The sequence below is a fragment of the Vipera berus genome (assembly GCF_964194415.1).
Source record: "Vipera berus genome assembly, chromosome: 1".
NCBI classification, from domain to species: domain Eukaryota; kingdom Metazoa; phylum Chordata; class Lepidosauria; order Squamata; family Viperidae; genus Vipera; species Vipera berus.
This window is the reverse complement of record NC_138202.1, coordinates 176,007,399-176,028,754: the sequence shown is the minus strand read 5'-3', so window position 1 is coordinate 176,028,754 and position 21,356 is coordinate 176,007,399. Positions and strand designations below refer to the sequence as shown.

The following is a 21,356-nucleotide window of genomic DNA, read 5'->3' as shown; positions in this document are numbered from 1 at the left end:
GATGCGGCCCGCAAAGTGTTTTCATGCGGCCCGTGAAGCCATCCTGGAAACAGTGAGGGAACGGCCCCCACTGCCTTGGCCCTGGCCCAGAGACCCTCCTTCTGCCAGAGACCCTCAGATCTGTCCCACTCCTGCCCAGGCCCCCATAGGCACCCTTGATGCGAACGACGTAGAGCTGGCCACGCCCACCCAGTAGGCCATACGCACTGTAGCCACGCCCACCCAGTAGGCCACACCCACCCAGGCCATACCCACCCGGCCCCCTGAGGGCAACCGCAATGCTGATGCGGCCCTCAATGAAATTGAGTTTGACACCCCTGACATAAGGAGTCCTTGGTGCTCTCTGAGTTTGGTTGTTTTCTTGCAGATGTTTCATTACCCAGTCTAGTAACATCATCAGGGAGTGGGGTTTTGGCCTCTAAAAACATAAATTCCAAGAGACCTGTGGTGGATAGCACATTTATGATCACCATGCTTCCTCAGCTTTGGATAAGACCTTAGGAAATTCCTAGCCATGTTTGGGTAGGTTATTGGAATAATCTCAACACTTTCTTTATGAATCTTTTATTGCAATCTAAGTATGTACAATTAACAAGAAAGTTTCATAGGTTTATATTAGATTACTATACTTTTGCTGTAAATCATTGAGCGGGCTGTTAATAGTTTAAGCTTTCTAAGTTATAAGCAAAACCTATTTTTAGTACTGTAAATGGAAACTTCCCTCTTCCCTCTAGAGTGATAGTTTTATCTTGGAAATTAATATATAATAGGACATAATTTTTATTCTTCAGATTTTGAAAACTGCTGAACGCTAATCAATGCCAAGTAATGCATACAACTGACCTGTGATTTCAGCTTATCAGGAGCTGACAGTGTTGAATGTGTGCTTTTTGCTATTGGCCAAGTTCTCTTCAGATGGATGGTTTATGTAGAGACATGTTTGTTACAGATATTTCATTTTCTCTTAAAATTACCAAAACCATGTAGCAGTGCAGTAAGAAGAATGAATAAAGGACTTCAGATTTTTTCCCGTTTTTGTAACCTTTATGGAATTTCTGATCATCGTTGTAATTCTCTGTTCCTTCAACATTATGTTAGAACCATTTGGTGGAAATGGGGTATGTAGTGGATTATATCAATGTAAAATGGTCCATATCACATGCTTGCTCATCTGAATTCATTGTCGTTTTTGTAAGGTTGGTGCTGTTTAATAGCTGCCTTTGATTGTCAGGGTAAATCAGAATTATCTAGATCAGGGGTCCCCAATCCCCGGGCCGTGGACCGGTACCGGGGCGTGGCATGCCAGCAACTGGTCCACACAAACAAGCAAAGCCCCATCTGCGGGATGCAGGCAGCACACAAAACCACGCCCCCTCCAGTCCATGGAAAAACCTCTCCCCACGGGAACCGGTCCCTGGTGCCCAAAAGGTTGGGGGCCTCTGATTTAGACGTTGGAATGAACAAGCGTGCTTGGTGCATATGCATCAACTATTCTTTCACATAGGAGCTTCTGAAGTTCAGGATGGTTCTCTTCATGACTTGTTTAGCTTTATGCAGGCAGGAAATTGGTTTCTTCCACATCCAACAAAACGTCTTACTGAACAAACATTAAGTAAAATAACTTGTTTATTCATATCTGCTAGTAGAGAAGCCAAGTGTATCAGTAGGCTCCTCATTCACCGTAAAACCAGAATTTTAAAAGAACCAGATTTCTAAAAGAATTGTAACTGCAAGGTATAGATGTAGCTGTTATAAGTTTTTTTAATGTAGTTAGTAATTTATATTTTGTGATGAATTCAAAGATCAAAAACTTTGGTACTGTTTGAAATTTTTTTTATTGTTTATATATGTTGCTAAACTTCAAAAATAGTAACTAACTTAATGTTGGGGAATTTCTTTTTTTGTGATTAAGAGACTAGCTTGACAGAGTAGCATAAAGTCACCAAGTCAGACACGACTAAATGGTTAAAACAAGAGACTAGCATTCAACTACAATGTATACCTATGTTAACTCTGTGAAATCTATCAACTACCGTATTTTTCAGACCATAAGACACACCTGACCATAAGACGCACCCAGTTTTTAGAGCAGGAAAACAAGAAAAAAAATATTCTGAACCAAATAGTACCTGTATACTAAAACAGGGCTTTTCAACCTTTTCATCCATTGTACCACTTTTAGGACAAGGCAATGTCCGAGTACCACCAGTCGCCCAGCAAGGTGTCAAAAACTTGACACACACCCCCCAAAAAGGAAAAAAATGATAAAGTACAGGTAGTCCTCGACTTACAACAATTCGCTTAGTGACTGTCCAAAGTTACAATGGCACTGAAAAAAGTGACTTATGACCATTTTTCACACTTATGACCATTGCAGCATCCCCAGGGTCATGTGATTTACATTCAGATGCTTGGCAATCGATTCATATATATAATGTCACATTGTTCCAGGGTCATGTGATCGCCTTTTGCAACCTTCTGACAAGCAAAGTTAGTGGGGAAACCAGATTCACTTAACAATCATGTTACTAATTTAATTTCTCTCTCTCCTTCTCTTTCTCTCCCTCTCTCCCCCTCCCTCTTTCTTTCTCTCTCCTCTCTCTCCCTCTTTTTCTCTCCCTTTCTCTCCCTCCCTCTTTCTCTCCCTATTTTTCTCTTTCCCTCTATTTCTCCCTCTTTCTCTCTCTCCCTCTATTTCCCTCCCTTTCTTTCTCTTTCTCTCTCCCTCTTTCCCTATTTTTCTCTTTCCCTCTATTTCTCCCTTTCTCTCCCTCTATTTCCCTCCCTCTCTCTTTCTCTCTCCCTTTCTTTTTCTCCCTCTCTTTCCCTCTCCCTCTTTCTCTCTCTCCCTCTATTTCTCTCCCTTTCTTTCTCCTCTCTCTCTCTCTTTCTCTCCCTCCCTATTTCTCCTCTCTCCCTCTCTTTCTCTCTATTTCTCTCCCTCCCTCTCCCATTGTCCCTTCCTTCTTTTCTTCCTTCTTTCCTTCCTTCCTTTCTTCCTTCCCTCCTCCTTTGTCCTTCCCTCTCCTTGTTAGAGCAGTACCCGCAGAGGCGGCCCTGAGGCCCGGCTTTCTCTTGCAGAAAGCAAGCTGAAACTGAGCGAGGGAGATTGCCAGGAACGCGAATCGGCCGATCTCATGCTCCTGCAATATCCCTCGCTCAGTTTCAGCTTCCCTTGCTACAAGAGAAAGCAGGCTGAAACCGAGCGAGGGAGATTGCAGGAGCGCAAGATCGGTGTTTCTCAGCACGTGCTGATTCGTGCTCCTGGCAATCTCCCTTGCTTTCCACTTGCGGAGGTTGGGGCTGGCCATACAGATCACCTTCGGACCATAAGATGCACCCTCATTTTCCCCCCCACTTTTGGGGGGGGGAAAGTGCGTCTTATGGTCCGAAAAATATGGTAATACGTAAAATCAGAACTGCCCCATTTTGTAAAAGATACCCTGTTTATTTATCTTGTAAAATCTTGATTTTTTTTCTAGAAGGAGCTGCATGTGTACAATTAGACAATGTAGAGGCAAGTGGGCAGGACAAATCATGATTTGAATTGGTTTAGGAAAACACTGAAATGAAAAGATGCAGATCTAAAATTTAAAATGCTAGCATTATTTGCATTTATTTTACCATGTTGTATGGTTTATTGTTTGGGGAAAGAGAAATGTACAGTGCTTTGGATGGAATGCAGCATGTGCTGCTCACCTCATAAGTGACCATTTTATTATTGAAATAAACAGAAGTAAAAAGTTAATTGGGAGGATGATTACTTTGGGCTACTTATCCAGACTTAGTACTTTGTTCAACTCTGGCATGTAGACTTACAGTGGTAGTTATTGAAATAATGGCAAACTTTTATACAGAAGGCAACAAGTAGGGAAGTGGAGGGAAGTATGTAGTGGGGTGCCCCAGGGTTCTGTTCTGGGCCCAGTGCTCTTCAACATCTTCATCAATGATTTGGATAAGGGGATAGATAGGGAACTCATCAAATTTGCAGACACCAAGCTGGCAGGAATAGCCAACATTTCAGAAGATAAGCTTAAGATATAGAAGGGTCTTGACAGAGTTGAACATTGGCCATATCCAACAAAATGAAATTCAATGGTGAAAAAAGTAAGGTTCTACATTTAGGCAAAAAAGGCCAAATGCACAGGTATAGTATAGGTCAGGCATGTCAAACTCGCGACGTCACGCGACGTCTCGGAACTTTTTCCCATTGCCGAAAATGGGATGGGCGCGGTTTCTCCGTGACGCTCCGGCCGACGGGCCGGCAGTTTGACACCCCTGGTATAGGTGGCATCTTGCTCAATAGTAGTAACTGTGAGAGGGATCTCGGAGTCCTAGTGGACAATCACTTCAATATGAGCCAGCAGTGAGCTGCAGCTGCCAAAAGAGCCAACATAGTGCTAGGCTTCATTAACACAGGGATAGAATCAAGATCACGTGAAGTGTTAATACCACTTTATAATGCCTTGGTAATGCCACACTTGGAATACTGCATCCAGTTTTGGTCACTACGATGTAAAAAAGATGTTGAGACTCTAGAAAGAGTACAGAGAAGAGCAACAAAGATGATTAGGGGACTGGAGGCTAAAACATAATAAGGAACGGTTGCTGGAATTGAGTATATCTAGTTTAATGAAGAGAAGGATGAGGGGTGACATGATAGCATTGTTCCAATATCTCAGGGGTTGCCACAAAGAAGAGGGAGTCAGGCTATTCTCCAAAGCACCTGAAGGCAGGACAAGAAGCAATGGATGGAAACTAGAACTAAGGAGAAATTTCCTGACAGTTAGAACAATTAATCAGTGGAACAACCTGTCTCCAGAAGTGGTGAATGCTCCAACACTGGAAGTTTTTACGAAGAGACTGGACAACCATTTGTCTGAAATGGTATAGGGTTCCTGCCTATTATCATTATCATCATCATCATCATCATCATTATTATTATTATTATTATTATTATTATTATTATTATTATTATTATTATTATTATTATTCATCACACAGTCAGCCAGATGTTCAGACTGGATTTGGCATTTTTGTCTACCTATCGAGTCCTTACCAAGGACCTGGGATAGGCAGAAGTGGATGTTTGATGGTATTACAGATATCGTCGCAGGATGGAAGCAGTTCCTAGTAAGGCCGCCTTTTGCAATTGACTAATGGCAAATTTGTCAATGCCAATGGTGTTCAAGTGGTGCTCCAGTTGTTTTGGGATTGCACCCAAGGCGCCTATTACTATTGGTACTACCCTTGCTTGCCTTTGCCACAGTCTTTCTATTTCTCTTTGTAGGTCTTTGTATTTTGTTATCTTCTCCAGTTCTTTCTCTTGTATTCTGCTGTCTCCAGGCACTCCCACGTCCACTATCCAGACTTTTTTGTCTTATTTACAATTGTTAAGTCCGGGGTGTTATGTTGCAGGTGCTTGTCTGTTTGAATTCTGAAGTCCCAGAGCAGTTTAACTTTATCATTTTCTATGACTTTCTCTATTTTATGATCCCACCAGTTCTTGCTTACAGGCAAATGATATTTCTTGCAGATCTTCCAATGCACCATTGTTGCTACTTTGTCATGCCGCCGCTTGTAGTCAGTCTGTGCCATCTTCTTGCAGCAGCTTACCAGGTGCTCCACTATTTCCTCAGCTTCTTTGCATAGGCAGCACTTACTGTTTGTTGCTGTCTTCTCAATTTTGACTTTGTGTGCATTTGTCTTTAAGGCTTGGTTGTTGTTGTTATATTATTAATTTCAGTGCCCTTGATTCAGTTTTTCTGAATATGACTGAGCAAAGATTTCTGCTATCTTTTAAAAAATCTGGTTATAGGTCACTTTTCTTAAACTTGTGGTGCAGCTAAGACACTTAAATAACTCATCTTCAGTATCAGTTGTATGCATTTGTAATAAAACAAGGTGTCTTGAACTATCTAAAGTTGGCCTATATGCTCTAACAGATTTCTCGGATTTGCTTACTGTATTTCTAGCAGTCTCAAGAAGAGGATCATCTCGTTTGCCTCCCCGGTCCGCCTCTTCCAGGTACATCTGCCCTTAATAGTCTAGTAATTTCTTGTGCGTCTGCTGTTGGTGTAAGAGTAGCTGCTACATATGAAGCCGGAGCCTCATCTCTGAAGAAGGTAATGAACTTCTATGGCCCAGTTGCAGGTTGCACAGAATCCCCACCTAGTGGAAGTTCTCCAGTCCTTGATGGAATGAAAGACACTCGAGAAGAGCAGGTCAAGCTGGAATCAATGCAAGGCAAAAAAAGCTCCAGCTTGGTAGATATTAGAGAAGAGGAATCTGAAGGAATCTGTCGAAGACTTTCCTTGCCTGGTTTGCTCTCCCAAGGTGAGATGCTCAGTTGATCTCCAGGATTTTTATTCCTGGATGTTAACATCTAAATTCACCAAGGTGTAAAGAATGTACAGGCTTCTGATGGCAGATTGTGTTATATGTCAGCCCTTCGGTATAAACCCTTGTTTTGGAAGTGGATCCTAAGATTAGAAGACTGGGAAGACTAAAAGACACTGTTACCTCTTTGTATGTGATTTTGAAGATAGGCTATTAGGAGCATTGTTAATAAAAACAATTATTTTTAGACACTTTATTTTGTAAATGTTTTTAAAGCACATATGTAACAAAAATGTTATTCTTCAGCAGAGTAAATATTTTCAAACTGTTTATATTTTAAAAAGACAGTTTCTCAAATTCCTTTTTTCTATTGCTTATATGTACATGCTTACCCATCTGCAGGGACCTATCCCATGTAGAAATGAGATGTGTCTTAAATCTCTCTTTTTAATTCATCCCTTGCACAATGCATGCCTCCTAAAGCACAAGTGTGTCCTTTTGAGTCAAAGAGAATATGAATGACTTTTAACATTCAATATGGTAGCCCTGCCACTTCATAGTTGCCTCTTATCTAATGCTAGAATGCTTGATTGTGATTTCTAGAAAAGCATTGTTTGTCCAGGTGACTGTTTTTTCTGGGAATTGATGTAGTCCTAAGGCAGAGAGGCAAACATTAATCTCACATTGTTTTGTACAATATTTTTCACTTGCAGAGCTATTGCAAATATGTGTCTAATTGTATTTTTAATTAAAAATTGGTCAGGTCCAGATTCAATTAAATAACACTTCTAAACATGAATATTCTGATACTAATACCAAGATATTTTTTTGATAAAATATGTTCATTGTGAGTTTACTACATTCCCTAATGTTTTCCTTTATTCTCAAGTACATAGGTGGGTACCTTCTGTTACAATTTAGTAAGTGGGCAGACATTTTAATAAATCATTCAACCAATAATTTTTACCCCTTGGCACAGTTCCTTTCTTTTGGCAAAAAGGGGCTTTCAGAAAAAAGCCATAATAAAGCAAATTGTCCAGTAGATAGCATTGTGCATGTAGGAATCTTCTGTTAGACTCTATAACCATATTCTATATTGTAAATATTAATTTAATTAAAAGAATTATTATAGAAAATTGGCACGACTGCATCCTAACCTCCAGCATCTTTTTTATTTTCAAAAATAGTTGAGCTCATTTGAAAAAAATAAAATGGATTGCCGTAGCTGCATTTGTAAGGATTGTGTCCAGCTGCCCTAAAAAAACAGAAGTACCTTGAGGTGGTAGGGAGAATTTGGAGGACTAGAACAAATGACAAGGAACTAACTCATCAGTTTGTCATCTGGTAAATAGGTGTCTTGTGACTGGCCACACCCACCAGTGAATGGGCAAACTCCTCCCAGTTATACTACACATTCCAAAATACTGCCTATGTGGAAATAAAGCTGCTGCTATAGCTACAGTTTGTCTTTCAGTGGCTACCAAGTCTTAGCTGCAAAGTTCTAGATAGCAAGAGTTTTCTGTATCTTTCTGCTGCCATCTGGTCACGTTTTTGCACCTCAAGCCTCATAGCCCTAAACTCAGTGCTTTTTTTTGTAAAAAAAAAGAAAAAAGGAAAGTGCTGGAATTCACACACGTCATACAACCCACCTTGCCTACCCTACAAGGTTCCATCCCAAAAAGGTGCCGGAATTCCGTTCTGGGTGTTCTATGACAAAAAAAGCCCTGCCTAAACTTATATGTTCCAGTAGACACCTAATGAAAACATCCATCATTCTTTTTTTGGGGGGGGAGAGGAGGGGTTACTTTTGTTTTTAGACTAGCTAATTGGATTCCAGTTTAGGGTCAAATGAGTATAAGTTGCAGACTAATTGCAAAATTCTCTCTCTATGAAGACTTCTTAGAAAGGAATATGATGTCTTCCGTCAGATAAGAATTTTGTTCTTCAAAAAAGCAATAGCAGTTTTATAGGATAGCTACCTGATGTACTCTGAACGACTGAAATGCCTAGCACCACAGATTTTAAGATTTTTTGAGAAGAAGGGGAATTAATTAACATCATGAAGCTGAATGGCATTCCTCTTTTATTTCAAAGTAGATTGAAAAGATACATCATGCTTCTAGCAAATTGCCTAGATGACGGTCTCAGTATAATACTTAGCATTTAGACCCGCTAAAAAGACTGTGAATCTGCTATTTAAGGGTTAGCCAATAATACAGTATATTTGAACAAAAGATATAGATAATTTCTGTGCTGTAACCATTTATCCTTGCTCCCCTTATTAAAGTTTCTCCAAGGCTTTTGAGGAAAGTAGGACGAGCCAAAATGAGAACAGTTGCCCTGACACCTACGTACAGTGGTGAAGCTGATGCGCTTCTTCCATCTCTGCAAACTGAGGTGTGGAGCTGGGGAAAAGGAAAAAATGGGCAACTGGGACACGGTGATGTCTTGCCAAGGTGAGAGTTTAGAGAGAAAAGCTTTTCTTTGCTAGGAAACAGTAATTCCCTGTCATAGTCCTCTGTGTTCATCTGTGACGGGGTGTGGTTTGTGGGGCTTATTGGAAGTGCCACACAGGAAGGAAAGCAGGAGAAATCTCTCTATCCATGCTTGATGTTTGCTCACACAACACTAAATATAACCTATTGTCTCCATATGTTTTCACTGTGTAATGACTGGTTCAATATATGTGGGCCATCTTGATCTTCCATATTGGCCTTGTATTTTGGATAAAGTTGATCATTGTATTCCTGTGAAAAGTACTCTGTGCAGATTTCTTCTGTAAGTTGAGGATCTTGATTTCATTTTGTGGGTTTGCAGGCTCCAACCATTGTGTGTAAAAAGTCTTGATGGTAAGGAAGTAATTCATTTGTCTGCTGGTGGCCATCATTCCTTGGCACTCACAGCTAAATCGCAGGTAGGAAAATAAATGCTTATCTCACATCTGCAGCTTCACTCATTAGATCAAACTGTGTGTTTTATGTGTCTCGCTCCATATTCAGATTTCCTTTCAACATTATGTTTTCAGTATTGATACCTTTTGTATAGATACTTTTATAAATGTTTACGTGAACTGAGACTGAAAGCATGCCTATTGATGGCCAGAATCTGAATAAAGAGATGATTCTCATTCTAGTTTGTCTTTTCCAGCTGTAGGAGATTTCTAGCTGCCTGGGCTGGTTAGGGTTTAATTCTTCTTATCTGGATGATAAAGCATTGATGGGATTATAAGAGTGAAATTATGTATTTCTGTATTTATATCCTTCCTTTTATTCAGGAGCACAAGGTGGCATATATAAGAGTGTCCTCTTATTTTTTGCCACAATAATATGAGGGGGCCCTGAGCTGAGAGAGCTAAAGTTTTGAACAACAGTTTAAAACAAGTTAATCTGCCTCTTAATTCCCCAAAGGGGCAGGTCGTCCTGAACAAGAGTGATGGCAGCATTGTATTGCAAAGAGACAAAGACTGGTGGAAAGGTAGTGATGATTGATTGGCCTTATCATAATGGTATAAGTCGAACGTGAGCTTATGTTCATGTCCAGCCTCTTTCGTTCATTTTTCCCCCTTTTTTGGCCATAATTGTGCTGGGTATCTCTTCTGCCATTTCCTGTCCCGGAGTAAATCAGAGAGCATTTCTGGATTAGTTAGTAGGAAGACACCATTCTGGGATAATCGTATCTAGCAACTTTGCTACTCAGAATTTCAATATTCAGCAAAATTTATCTGATTGTTTGGTAATTCCTCAAACATATCAGATTCATAAGGAGTCTGGGCCTACCACCTTGAGGAAATTAGGAGTGCTCGTGCCTCAAATGACCAGAAAATGATCATATTTTGAGAAAGGACTGCTAGAAATGTTCTCCACCTTCAGATAAGGAGCAACCTGGTTAAGGCACCAAACTGGAAAGCAGGAGACCTTGAGTTCACGTCCTTGAAAGCCAGCTGGGTGATTTTGGGCCAGTTACTGTCTCTCAGTCCAATTCACCTCACAGGGTTGTTGTTCTGGGAAAAATACAAGGAAGGTATATTGGATGTGTCCACTACCTTGAGTTATTTGTAAAAATAATTAAAGTGGGATATAAATAAAGAATAAACAAATTATGAGAGTAATGTAGATCCAATTTAGGGCCACCATTTTATGATTTAGACTAGTTATGGCATGGGAAAAGTCTATGCTAACCCTGAATTGCTGGGCTATTGCCAGCCACCCCACCAGGGCATCGTGGCTGAAATCCCCCAGAGCAGAAACTACTAGGAATCAACCAAAATCCCAGATATGAGATTGAGAAGCCCAACACATCTGGAAGTTGCTGCTATGGAAGGCTATTTCAGATGGACTTTTTTTTAGTTTGCTATACTCTTGTTTATTTTACTTTAACATAGGTTACATTAAAGTGGCTTTTCTCTCTACTTTTCCATAATTTTCTGCAGGTATATGCATGGGGCAATAATGCTTATGGACAGCTAAGTCATTTAAATTCTCCAACCACAATCCCTCGTCTGGCAAAGGTAATTTTGATTGTCATGAACTTCTTTTCAGAATAATTATTTGTAATTTCAACTTACATCACCACATTTTGTTTTTTAAAAAATTGCCAATACCTTGGTTCGAAAAAGGACAGGTGTGAAGACATTTCAACTGGGCTTTCCATGGTTTCAAAGATCCTGCTGCTCCCCCAACTATAGCAATCTTGACTTAAGAGAATCTTCCTGGTATCTTAGGTTTCTCTTAACATGGTGCAAGGTGAAAACAGTCCAAAGCTATACTTCCCATCTGCAGCTGAGGAATGGTGATGTGTGATTTACCTTGTAATTTTTTTCATGTGGTCCGTATGATCCGGAATGATCATACAGAACCAGAGTGATCAGGAACACGAACACTTTGTAGGAGAAAAAGACAAAATGTTTGCAACTCTGGCTTTAAAAAAATGATTGAAGGGCTGTGATTGAAATATGTAATATCTAAAACGAGGATCATCCAGTGAAACAGATTGGAAGGAGATCTGAAATAGATGAAAGAAGACGCTTGTTCATTCTGAGCATAATTCTATATTGTGTTCATTATCTCAGTATGTGGCAATGGCCATTAATTTGAATGGGTTTAAAGCAAAAAATTGGATAAAGGGAAAATTTATTAAGTACAATTGGACTTTAAAACTAAGTGTTGCTTTTAGGTTGAGAGTAGCATTTTTCCAAATGCCAGTTGTAGGGATTAAATTAGCAGTTAAACAGTTTAAAGCAAGCACTCAAGAGACATCTGTCTGGATCTTGTTGTAGATTAAAAGCGGTCTTGCCCTGATTTAGCAAAATTGTTCTTATGTTCCTAAATTACATTTTTATATCTTGCTAGATATGTGATGACAACAGAATTTGGAATATAGCAGCAGGTCCAGATTATTCCTTATTCCTAGCAGACGGAGAAGATTTTCAGCCTTCATTATATTATAGTGGCCGAGAAGAAAAAGAAGAGGATGGGGTTTCATCTGAAAACAACTGCCTAAAGTGTCCAACACTGTTGCTAAACTGTAGTAAGGTATGTATTACCTTTTGGTTGATTTCATAAAAAGCTTTAGAACATAGGTGTGTGATATGTAGTCTCAGGAATCTTTCATTCCATTGACCATGGAAAATGATTTCCAGTGGAACCCAACCCCCAGCAGAATACACTTGCTTAGTCCCAGACACGGGACTAACAGAGAGAGAGAGAGCGCCTGTGGCCTAGGGGTTAAAACAACTGCTTAAGACGCAGTCGGCCCAGGTTTGAATCTCAGAAGGGTATGGCTGACTGATGAGAACAAATAAGTTTGAAATGATCATATCGGTCTCCCTTTATTCTTTGTTAGCAAGCCAAAAAATTTACACACACACACACACACACAGAGATAGAGATAGATATAGATATATATATATATAGATATATTGCTCAAAAAATAAAGGGAACACTTAAACAACACAATGTACTGTATTTAATAGTAGGATGTCTTATTTTCTGTTCCCTTTATTTTTTTGATATATATATATTCATGTTTTGTAAGGCATTTGTTTCAATTTACTGGCGTCTTTATATAGTACTGTTATTTGCCTTGAAACTACATATAGTCCTCTGATTATGTCCATTCATTTAGTGACTATTCAGAATTATGGCAGTGCTGAAAATGGGTGTATAACCAGCCCCCACTGCCCTGAACTTCTGGTCATTATAGCCCCCCCCACTGTCATGTGATCACAATCCAGGTGCTTTGACGCCTGGCTTTCAATTACAACATCACAGAGAGCTTTAGTCTGCACTGGGCCTCTCTAGTGGTCCCCCACCCTCTCCCAGCCTCCCTTGATCTGTGCTATGGCTGCGTTGAACCTCCAAAGCCCTCCCTGTCCTCTATCGTGTGTCTGTACCAGGCCTCCCCCAGCTTCCACCACTCCCCGTGCAGCACCCTTGCCTTCCTTATCTGGAAGTCCTGCCACTTCCTGTCAAATAACCGATACATGTTAGTTTGCTAGCAACCAGGATTGCCATCACTAAGCAGTGCAGTCACATAATGTTGCACTTTAAACAGCATTACGTAGTTCCAATCATCCTCCCATTCTTAATTGCCATCATAATCCAAGGACTACCTGTAAATCATAAACTAATGAACATCCTCTTCTTTTCCTCTTACATTTGAGTTTGGTGTAAATGTTCTGATTTGTCAAACAGTGGTTTTGTGTAACATTTACTGAGGGAACATGTGCCCATTCTTGCTTTATAGAGTACATACTGTAAAACTTACTGTCTAAATTTGATATAAGAAATAGACAAGAGCTTTATTACAAGCTTATTTGTAGTATGGCATATAAAGTAGGATGGGGAACCAAAAACATTATGGAAAAGGATGGTTTTGGAATGAAATGTAGAGGAAGTGTGAGACGCAAATAATCAGGAACAGGAGTTTAGTTGAAAGAACTTCAAGTTTATTACATGCTACCTATACACAAGAATCTGATCTACTAATAATCAAATCAAATTGGCTCTGGATAAGAGTCAACAGAATTCATGGAGAGCTGGACTTAGGTCTCTTATGGGAGCAGAGCAACTCCAAATTGATTACCCGTTTGACCCTGCCCCGACCCTGCTCAGCCTGGTCATCTCCTACAGAAAGTAAGTGAGATCCTTGGTGCTTTCTGAGCTTGGTTGTTTTCTCGCAGATGTTTCATTACCTGAACTAGGTAACATCATCAGAGCACCACCTCATTTCAACTCTTTAGTTACAAATATTCTCTTTTATTGGTAATAAGTGAATATGTAAAGTAGGTTCAAGGACAACAGTAAGAAAACAGAGGGAGTAAAGTCTTGTGAAAGAGCTTAATTGATATCTTTGAACATCACTGGAATCTGATTTCACAAGCCACACTATCTATGCCAAGCCTGGGTATTTAAGGATACAATCAAAGAAAAAGAATGCAGGTACAGCTTACTATTATTGCTGAATCTGGTCAAGAAAATGCCTCAAGTATTACTATTGCATAGGGTACACATGCCATGATTTAGAAACAAGGCTATATAGAGAAAGTAATGTTGTGTGTGCATGCCCAGGAATTTATTTCACTTGACCAAGTGGTAAAATAGAAGAGGCAAATGTCTACCAGGACATAAAGTAGGGCTGACCTTTTGTCTTGAGACATTTTTTTTTCAAAATAATGTCTTATCTTTTCTTCTAGCTAGGGTATATTAGCAATGTGACCACAGGTGGGAAAAACTGTTTGGCCTTGGTGGACAAAAACATTATGGGTTACATCGCAAGTCTTCATGAGTTGGCTTCGACAGAGAGACAATTCTACTCTAAACTGAGTTCTATAAAATCTCAAGTTCTCCGACCACTCTTGGGATTTGGTAAGAGGTGTTTTTATTGCACTGTTTTCAGTTTCTGATTTCTAAAAATCACAAGATGCAATTTTTTTTCTTTTGTTTTTGTTTCTTTACTTGGACAGGAATGCCCACTGTGTTTTTGTCTTCTGTTTTGCTCTGTATTAAGACCACCTCCTCAGTCACATATTTTGCTAGATGAAAGACTGTCTGCCTTTGAGTTGGGCCAAATCAGGAAACAAACAGAGCAAGCAGTATAGGAATGCTACGTTATTGTTGCAGAGTATAATAACTGAAATTTGAAAGCTTGCCTGAGTTTCCCTTATACCAAGCATACGTAAGACTGGGTTATTTTGAGTTTCCTTCTCATGTTTTTCTCTTTCCCAGCTGATGGAGAATTTGGAGGGTTCATGATGGAGTCCCATGTACAACATTTTTGAATGCTAAAGTCCCATAATTCCTCACAGTCTCTCCTTCCTCATTCTCCATCACACAACCTGACCAAATGTTTCCATTTTCCAAATTAATATGCTTAAGTATGAAAAGTATACAGGTCTCACCCTGACAGTCAAGGGTGTATTCCCTCAGAGGCTCATCTTGCATCTGTGGGACTCAAGAGTGGCACACCCACCATTGATACACACAAATAAACAAGGCAGCAATCTCTCACAGAGGCATCTCTTGACCCCATCTTCTCAAGGACAGTGAGGTGGTAATCTCCTGCAGAGGCATCTCTCAGCCACCCAGGCTCGTAGTCAAGCTGCAGGGTATTCTGTGCACCTCCTGCATTTATGTCCTTGGATACACATTCTTACTACTAGGGTCTTCTGGAGTAGCATCCAAAATATTTGCAGAAACCCAAAAGAAAAGGGTAACAATTTTGTAACTTAAGCTCCTCAATGTGAGGTATTTGGTTTTTGCTGCAAAAACCCAAATCTAGCTTCTCGTGTATCTAGAGTATCTTGGTTCTTTTGCCAATTTGTAGCAATATTCGACACCGATATTTCCTTCATTGGTACTAGAGATTAAAACACATTATACTGAAATACACACTGGTTTATTCACAGTAGTAGAGACAAATAATATGTATTAAATTTATGTACCATCTAGTTCTCAGTGACCCAGCAAAGATAAGTCTAAAGAAGGGTGGGGTTACAGTCCTTTATAGGTTTATGCAAATTAAAATATTTGATTAGATACAGCAGCCAGAAATGTTATTGACTATAGAACATTATGTATCTAGTGAGTTCAGTAAGACTATTAGGATGTCTATGACAATGAGGCAGGACTACAAAGAGAGTGGGGTTTTGGAATTACCTCAGGTGCAGTATCCATTAATGTAATTTCCTTCCTGGAAATTCCTTCTTGTTTTCTTTCCCAGAGCTCTCTTTAACTTTCAGAATCTTTTCTCAGCTTATTATAATGAATTAGGCTTTCTAAATGTTCTTGTGGCTGAGCTGACCTTTTTAGATACCTTGAAAAGGTGTTTTTGTAGTATGGTTAGGTGCTCATTTTGGCATGAAACAATTGAACCAATGCTTCTTTTTCCTTAGGAAGATGCATTGGGTTAGGGGCTTTTTAGTCTTCGTATGTCAAAGTTCTCATTTCTCTTCCCTTAACAGCTGTTGCCTACCTTCATCAAAGTACATTCCTCTCCATAGACTCAGACTGAATTTCCCATTGCAGTAAATAAGTCATTTTGTGAATTATTTAAAATGTTCAGTTCTTTCAGCTGAGCTTTGTTGTCCAGCTGACATTTTTATTTCCCCCCCCCCGCACTCCATAGCTAACTTCAATCCTTCATTCATGACCAACCTTCTTACAAAATGCTCCTTCCAAATTTTGCTTACTAGCCTCATACCCAGCAAATTATTTGTGTCCTGACTTGTATGCATGAGGAGCTAAACTCCCATAGTGCGTTGTAAAAGGTCCTTGATGATTAAGAATTCATAACTGTAATTAAATAAAGATGGATTTACTAATTGCCAGTTAATGAGAATCTTTGAAAATAGTTTTAAATGTATAGTTTTGAGAGCTTAGACTAATTCTTCCTTCTGATATATTGAATTGGCAATGTTTCCACCATGCATTTCAACTATATCAACTATGTGCACTTGTTGGGTTACAGATAATTTAGGTACAGCATCTACCATTCAATTGCTGCAGGAAATGGCAAGTACATTCAGCAAACTATGCTACCTGATTGGTCAGCATGGAGCCTCTTTGACCAGCTTTCTTCAAGGATTAAAAGAGGCAAAGAATCTGGTGATCCTGAAGCATTCGAATCTGTTTTTGGAAAGCTATACTGAGTAAGGATTTTTTTTTTATTTTAGTTTTAATTTGTGGGTCTTTATTATACTGGACAAGCGCTGGCTCTTCGGCTTTCAAACGGAGATGAGCACTGGTCCCTAGAGTTGGAAACGACTAACCCGCATGTGCGGGGGAACCTTTACCTTTATTATACTGGGTAAAGCTGCCTCTGAAAACAGAACAAATTCTAAAGAAAACCTGACATACAGAAAGAGTTTTCAAACATTGTACTTACTGTTTTTTGAATTGCTGACTTGTACTGTAAGATTAAGTTGAAGAATGATTGAAAAAATCATCACCACTCCTTTAGATGGCTTGGGTCCGGGATATCTGAGGGAACACCTGCTGCCGGCATCAAGTTCCCTTCGTCCTGTGCGCTCCCACAGGGAGGGCCTTCTCAGGGTGCCGCCGGTAAAAGATTGCCGCCGGATAACACCCAGGGGAGGGCCTTCTCTGTGGGTGCGCCTGCCCTCTGGAACCAGCTACCCGCGGAGCTTAGGACTGCCCCCGACCTTCGTTCATTTCGCCGGGACCTGAAGACCTGGCTCTTCGAGCTTTCCAGCCCAGGCTGAGAGTTTTAATCTGGGTTTTTATATTTTTCCAGGGATTTAATTTAATCTTTTTAATCGTTTTTAATTTTGTATCAATGTTTTAAGTACCCTGTAAACTGCCCTGAGTTCTTCGGGAAAGGGCGGTATATAAATTCAATAAAATAAATAAAAAAATAAATAGATTGGTAGGCAAGAAGCAGAATTCTTGAAACTGTCCTCAGTTGACTTACTTTCATGACCGTATTAGCACTGTATTAGCATTTTTGATGATCAAATGTAAAGTATGCCCTGCTGTAAATACAGGGGTATATTAAATCTGTTAGCCAATAACCTTTAAGAATACAATTCATAGATTCATGCTGTGATATATCTTTCATTTTAGTGTAATATGCAAATGACTACTATGTTATCCTATTGACATATGCCTCTGACAGAACCACTACTAGGAAAAATAGATCTTTATTACCTGTTCCATTACTTTGGGTATTTTCATATAAATCTTGTAAGGCAGAAAGCAATGCTTCTTTGCTTCCTTCTGCACAGCACTTATGATGTAGAAAACTCCAGGCCAGAGGGGAGAGTTTGAGTTTGAATAGTAAAACTGTACTGCTGTACGTGGGGGGGGGGAGGGGACGGGACAACCAACATGTAGAGGTATCAAAATTTGGGCATGGAGTTCCTTGTTACCAAAGCGAGAGGGAACTCTACTACCAGAATCCAGCGATATAAATGTGTAGAAATGCTAAAGGTTGTGGGGTCAGAGATTAGGCAGAAAGAGTTTCACTTCTTGATTTTTTTATTTGACAGATTCATGAGGATATTTTAAATCCATAAGAATATTCACTTTTCTTCCAATGTTCTGCTTTAGGTACTGTGCTTCCTTGACAAACTTTTTGGTAATGGGAGGATTTTCAGTACTCTCCAAGCCAGCAGTGTAAGTGCACATTTTCATGCACAGAGTTGTTTGATTTATTGTTGCACTAATGAATGATTAAAATCATGGTAAAGGTCAAGCTTGTACATTGTAGAGTATTTCTTTGATTACTCAGATGATGCCTTACTTACTTATGGTATAAAAGAGAGGGAGGGAGAGAAAATCTGTCAGGTTTTCAAGATTCTGTAATACTCTAAAACTAGAGTTCCAGTCGTTCTTGTGACGTCTTTCCAATATTTTTGGTGAATATTGTATCAGCGCATATCCCATTCTTTTGAATTAATTCATTATAAAAATGTCGCTCAAAATTTAGTAGGCTTCTTCCATTTATGGGGAATGGGGAGGCTTGGTCACATGGAGTCCTGTGAAAATTTCTCTTGAAAAAAAATAGTAGAATATATGCATCTTTATATTAATTGACAATGTAATTTGAAATTTAAAAAGCAGTTAAGGTCTGCATTTCATTTCTAGTATAATTGAGCTGCTCCTAAATTTGGTCTGAATTGTATGGAAATCATTTCTTTGTTGGTAAATGCAAGTTTTTCTATCATTTTAAAAATTATTTTAATGAAATGCTACATGGACATTAAACTTGTATGTATCATATTTTTCTATTAATCATGTTTGCAATTGTATGTATGTATGTATTTTTTAAAAAAGCTCTTCCCTAAATAATCGATTTCATTTCTTTTCTTTAAATACTGAGTACTGTTGAGACATAATACATATTTACCTTTACCTGTAGGGATTTCTTAGGCAAAAACCAAGCATTACTTCAAGATCTGTCAGAGACAAACGAGGTTTATCCATTAATAGAGCTGCTAAATGCTCTGTTTTTCTTGCCAATCAGACGACTTCATAATTATGCTAGAGTTTTACTAAAGCTTGCTACCTGTTTTGAAGTGGTAAGTTGTTGAGTATAAAAGTTTTTTTCATATTGTGAAAGTTTTTCTAACTAGGTTATCATTTACTATTTGTTTTTAATTCTATAATCTGCCTCACAATAGCTAAAGCATGCATTTAAATACATCCTTTCTAATTAAATATTTATCTTTTACTGTGTGTTTGTGAATGAGCATAGTATCAGTTGTTAAAATACACAAATAGTATACATTATTTTTAAGGCAATGCTTTTAGCATTTATAGTATTCTGTCAGACCCTTTGCTTCACAACAGTCTGTTAAACTGAGATTTTACTCTAATGCTACAGGTTCAGTGGTGGGATTCAGCCGGTTCACACTACTTCGGCAGAACTGGTAACTAACTTTTTGTTGCCCAGGCCCAGAATGGACTTCTGGAAGCGGCATCCACACACACACAACCAGTTGTTCACATATTTGAATCCCACCGCTGTACAGGTTGCACATAAATTTGCTACATGGAACTTGAAACAAGGGCTGCAACGTTTAGGTTACCCTTAATCCTCTTTAGAAAATAGAGCTGATCTTCTTTGGTGGCAGCTAAAAAAATTACTTTGCTGTAAATCATGCTGAAACCAGCAGACTTTATGAACCCCAAGGATGTTTCCAGAATATTACAAATGGTAATTATAAAATTTCTGTAAAGCTGAGGTCAACCCCTGGTGATTTCACAGACATATTATGTGGGTTTCCTTGGCAGCACTAAAAAAAAATGGCTTGCCACTGCCTACTTCCCCCCACCCCACCCCACCCCATTGCAGACTTGTTTACATCTCTAGAATTCTTGGAAATCTCCCTTCCAAGTACTAACTGGCTGCTCTGTTTTCTTCTGATCCTAGACAAGACTGCTAGATGCTGCCACCTGCTGGGGCAAAAATTGTGTACTGTACAGACTTTTTAAGTATACTGTAAATACTGCTAACATCCTGACTTTAGTAGATTGAAAGCCTTTCATTAATTGATGTAATATGTCACTATAGCTCCAGTATTATGGAAGGTAAATTTATTTAGATTTAGATTTAGATTAGATTTAGATTTTATTAGATTTATATACCGCCCTTTCCCGAAGGACTCAGGGCGGTTTACAGGGCATTTTAAAATCATATCAATATAAAATACAAAGTTAAAAGAGAATTAAAAGATTAAATTATCCCTGAAAATAAAACCCCAGTTAATTTATCCAGCTGTTCTAACTTCACTGATGTATTAAATACAGATTTTTCTAATACTACAATACGAAGTAATTTATATCAAAATATTGGGGTGGCCTTGCGGAATATTAGTCAGTCTCCATTTCTTCTCTTTCTCTGTAGACATCTCCAGAATATCAAAGCCTTCATGATTCCAGCTCTTCTTATGAATCTCTGGCTGTCCATCTCAGCAGGAAACGAAAAGAAGCTGAATATACCCTGGGTTTCTGGAAAACGTTTCCTGGGAAAATGACAGTACGTTTCTCTATTAGGAGCTGATATTATTTACTAGCACAAATTGTAATACTTTCTGTTTCTACTTTCTGTTTCTACTTTTAACAAGCATCTTGCTAATTATGCTTCGTTATTATATACGTTATATTATTATATTTATTATAATATTATGTTACAATATTGTATATTATATTATACGTAATATTTATAATGTTTAGATGCAAATAAATTCAGACTCCACCAGCCCTGCATTGCAAATTCCTAGCGTGAATTGCCTTACCTATTGTTAAATTGTCTTGTGTTTCTTTTCAATTGTAGGATTCCTTGAGGAAACCTGAGCGGCGACTAATCTGCGAAAGCAGCAATCGAGGATTGTCACTGCAACATGCTGGGAGATTTTCAGTGAATTGGTTTATCCTCTTCAATGATGCCTTAGTCCATGCTCAGGTCTGTGCTGGGAAGGACGGGGCAGTCCTCTCCCCCTAGTGCAAGGGTAGGCAACCTCAGCTCTTTTATGACTCATGGACTTCAACTCCCAGAATTCCTGAGTCAGCTATGCTGACTCAGGAATTCTGGGAGTTGAAGTCCATGAGTCATAAAAGAGCCGAGGTTGCCTACCCCTGCCCTAGTGCAAGAGAAGCTTTCAAGTTGAAAGCATGCTTATTTATACAGCACGTCTGTTCCATCTATGCTGTATTAGCTACACATCTTGCTTATTTGAATCTGGGTGGTGCACATAACAAAAACTCAACAATCAAAATTAAAGTAACAAAACTATTAAAATACAATTAAAACAGCTAAGACTATAATAAAACAAAAACACAGAAGACTGCCTTTCAGAACTTTCACATCCCCAGGCCTCATCACACAACCAGGTTTTGAGGGCCTTCCAGAAGGTCAGTAAGGTCAGTGAGGATGTTCCAAAGGATGGGGGCATAGAAAAGGCTCTTCATCTGCAAGATAAAACTCCTAGGCAGATGGGACCCACAACGCTTGCCTCCTGGCCAACTAAATGTATCTGTAAATCTATCTGTATCCCC

At 39.1% G+C, this 21,356-nt stretch overlaps 1 protein-coding gene across 3 annotated transcripts in view; it reads left to right on the top strand.

The window, feature by feature from the left end:
• ALS2 (alsin Rho guanine nucleotide exchange factor ALS2) overlaps positions 1-21,356 on the top strand; it is a 57,378-nt gene that overhangs the window by 8,654 nt on the left and 27,368 nt on the right. The window contains exons 5-16 of one of the 3 annotated variants that reach the window (XM_081313307.1): positions 5,976-6,027; positions 6,148-6,336; positions 8,627-8,795; positions 9,157-9,253; positions 10,769-10,846; positions 11,688-11,870; positions 14,033-14,204; positions 16,306-16,486; positions 17,907-17,972; positions 18,718-18,877; positions 20,206-20,337; positions 20,635-20,763. In XM_081313307.1, coding sequence (XP_081169433.1) covers positions 5,976-6,027; positions 6,148-6,336; positions 8,627-8,795; positions 9,157-9,253; positions 10,769-10,846; positions 11,688-11,870; positions 14,033-14,204; positions 16,306-16,486; positions 17,907-17,972; positions 18,718-18,877; positions 20,206-20,337; positions 20,635-20,763 — 1,608 coding nt within the window. Of the gene's footprint in view, positions 1-5,975; positions 6,337-8,626; positions 8,796-9,156; positions 9,254-10,768; positions 10,847-11,687; positions 11,871-14,032; positions 14,205-16,305; positions 16,487-17,906; positions 17,973-18,717; positions 18,878-20,205; positions 20,338-20,634; positions 20,764-21,356 lie in introns of all 3 variants that reach the window. The other 2 variants (XM_081313308.1, XM_081313306.1) reach the window with 2 other exon arrangements.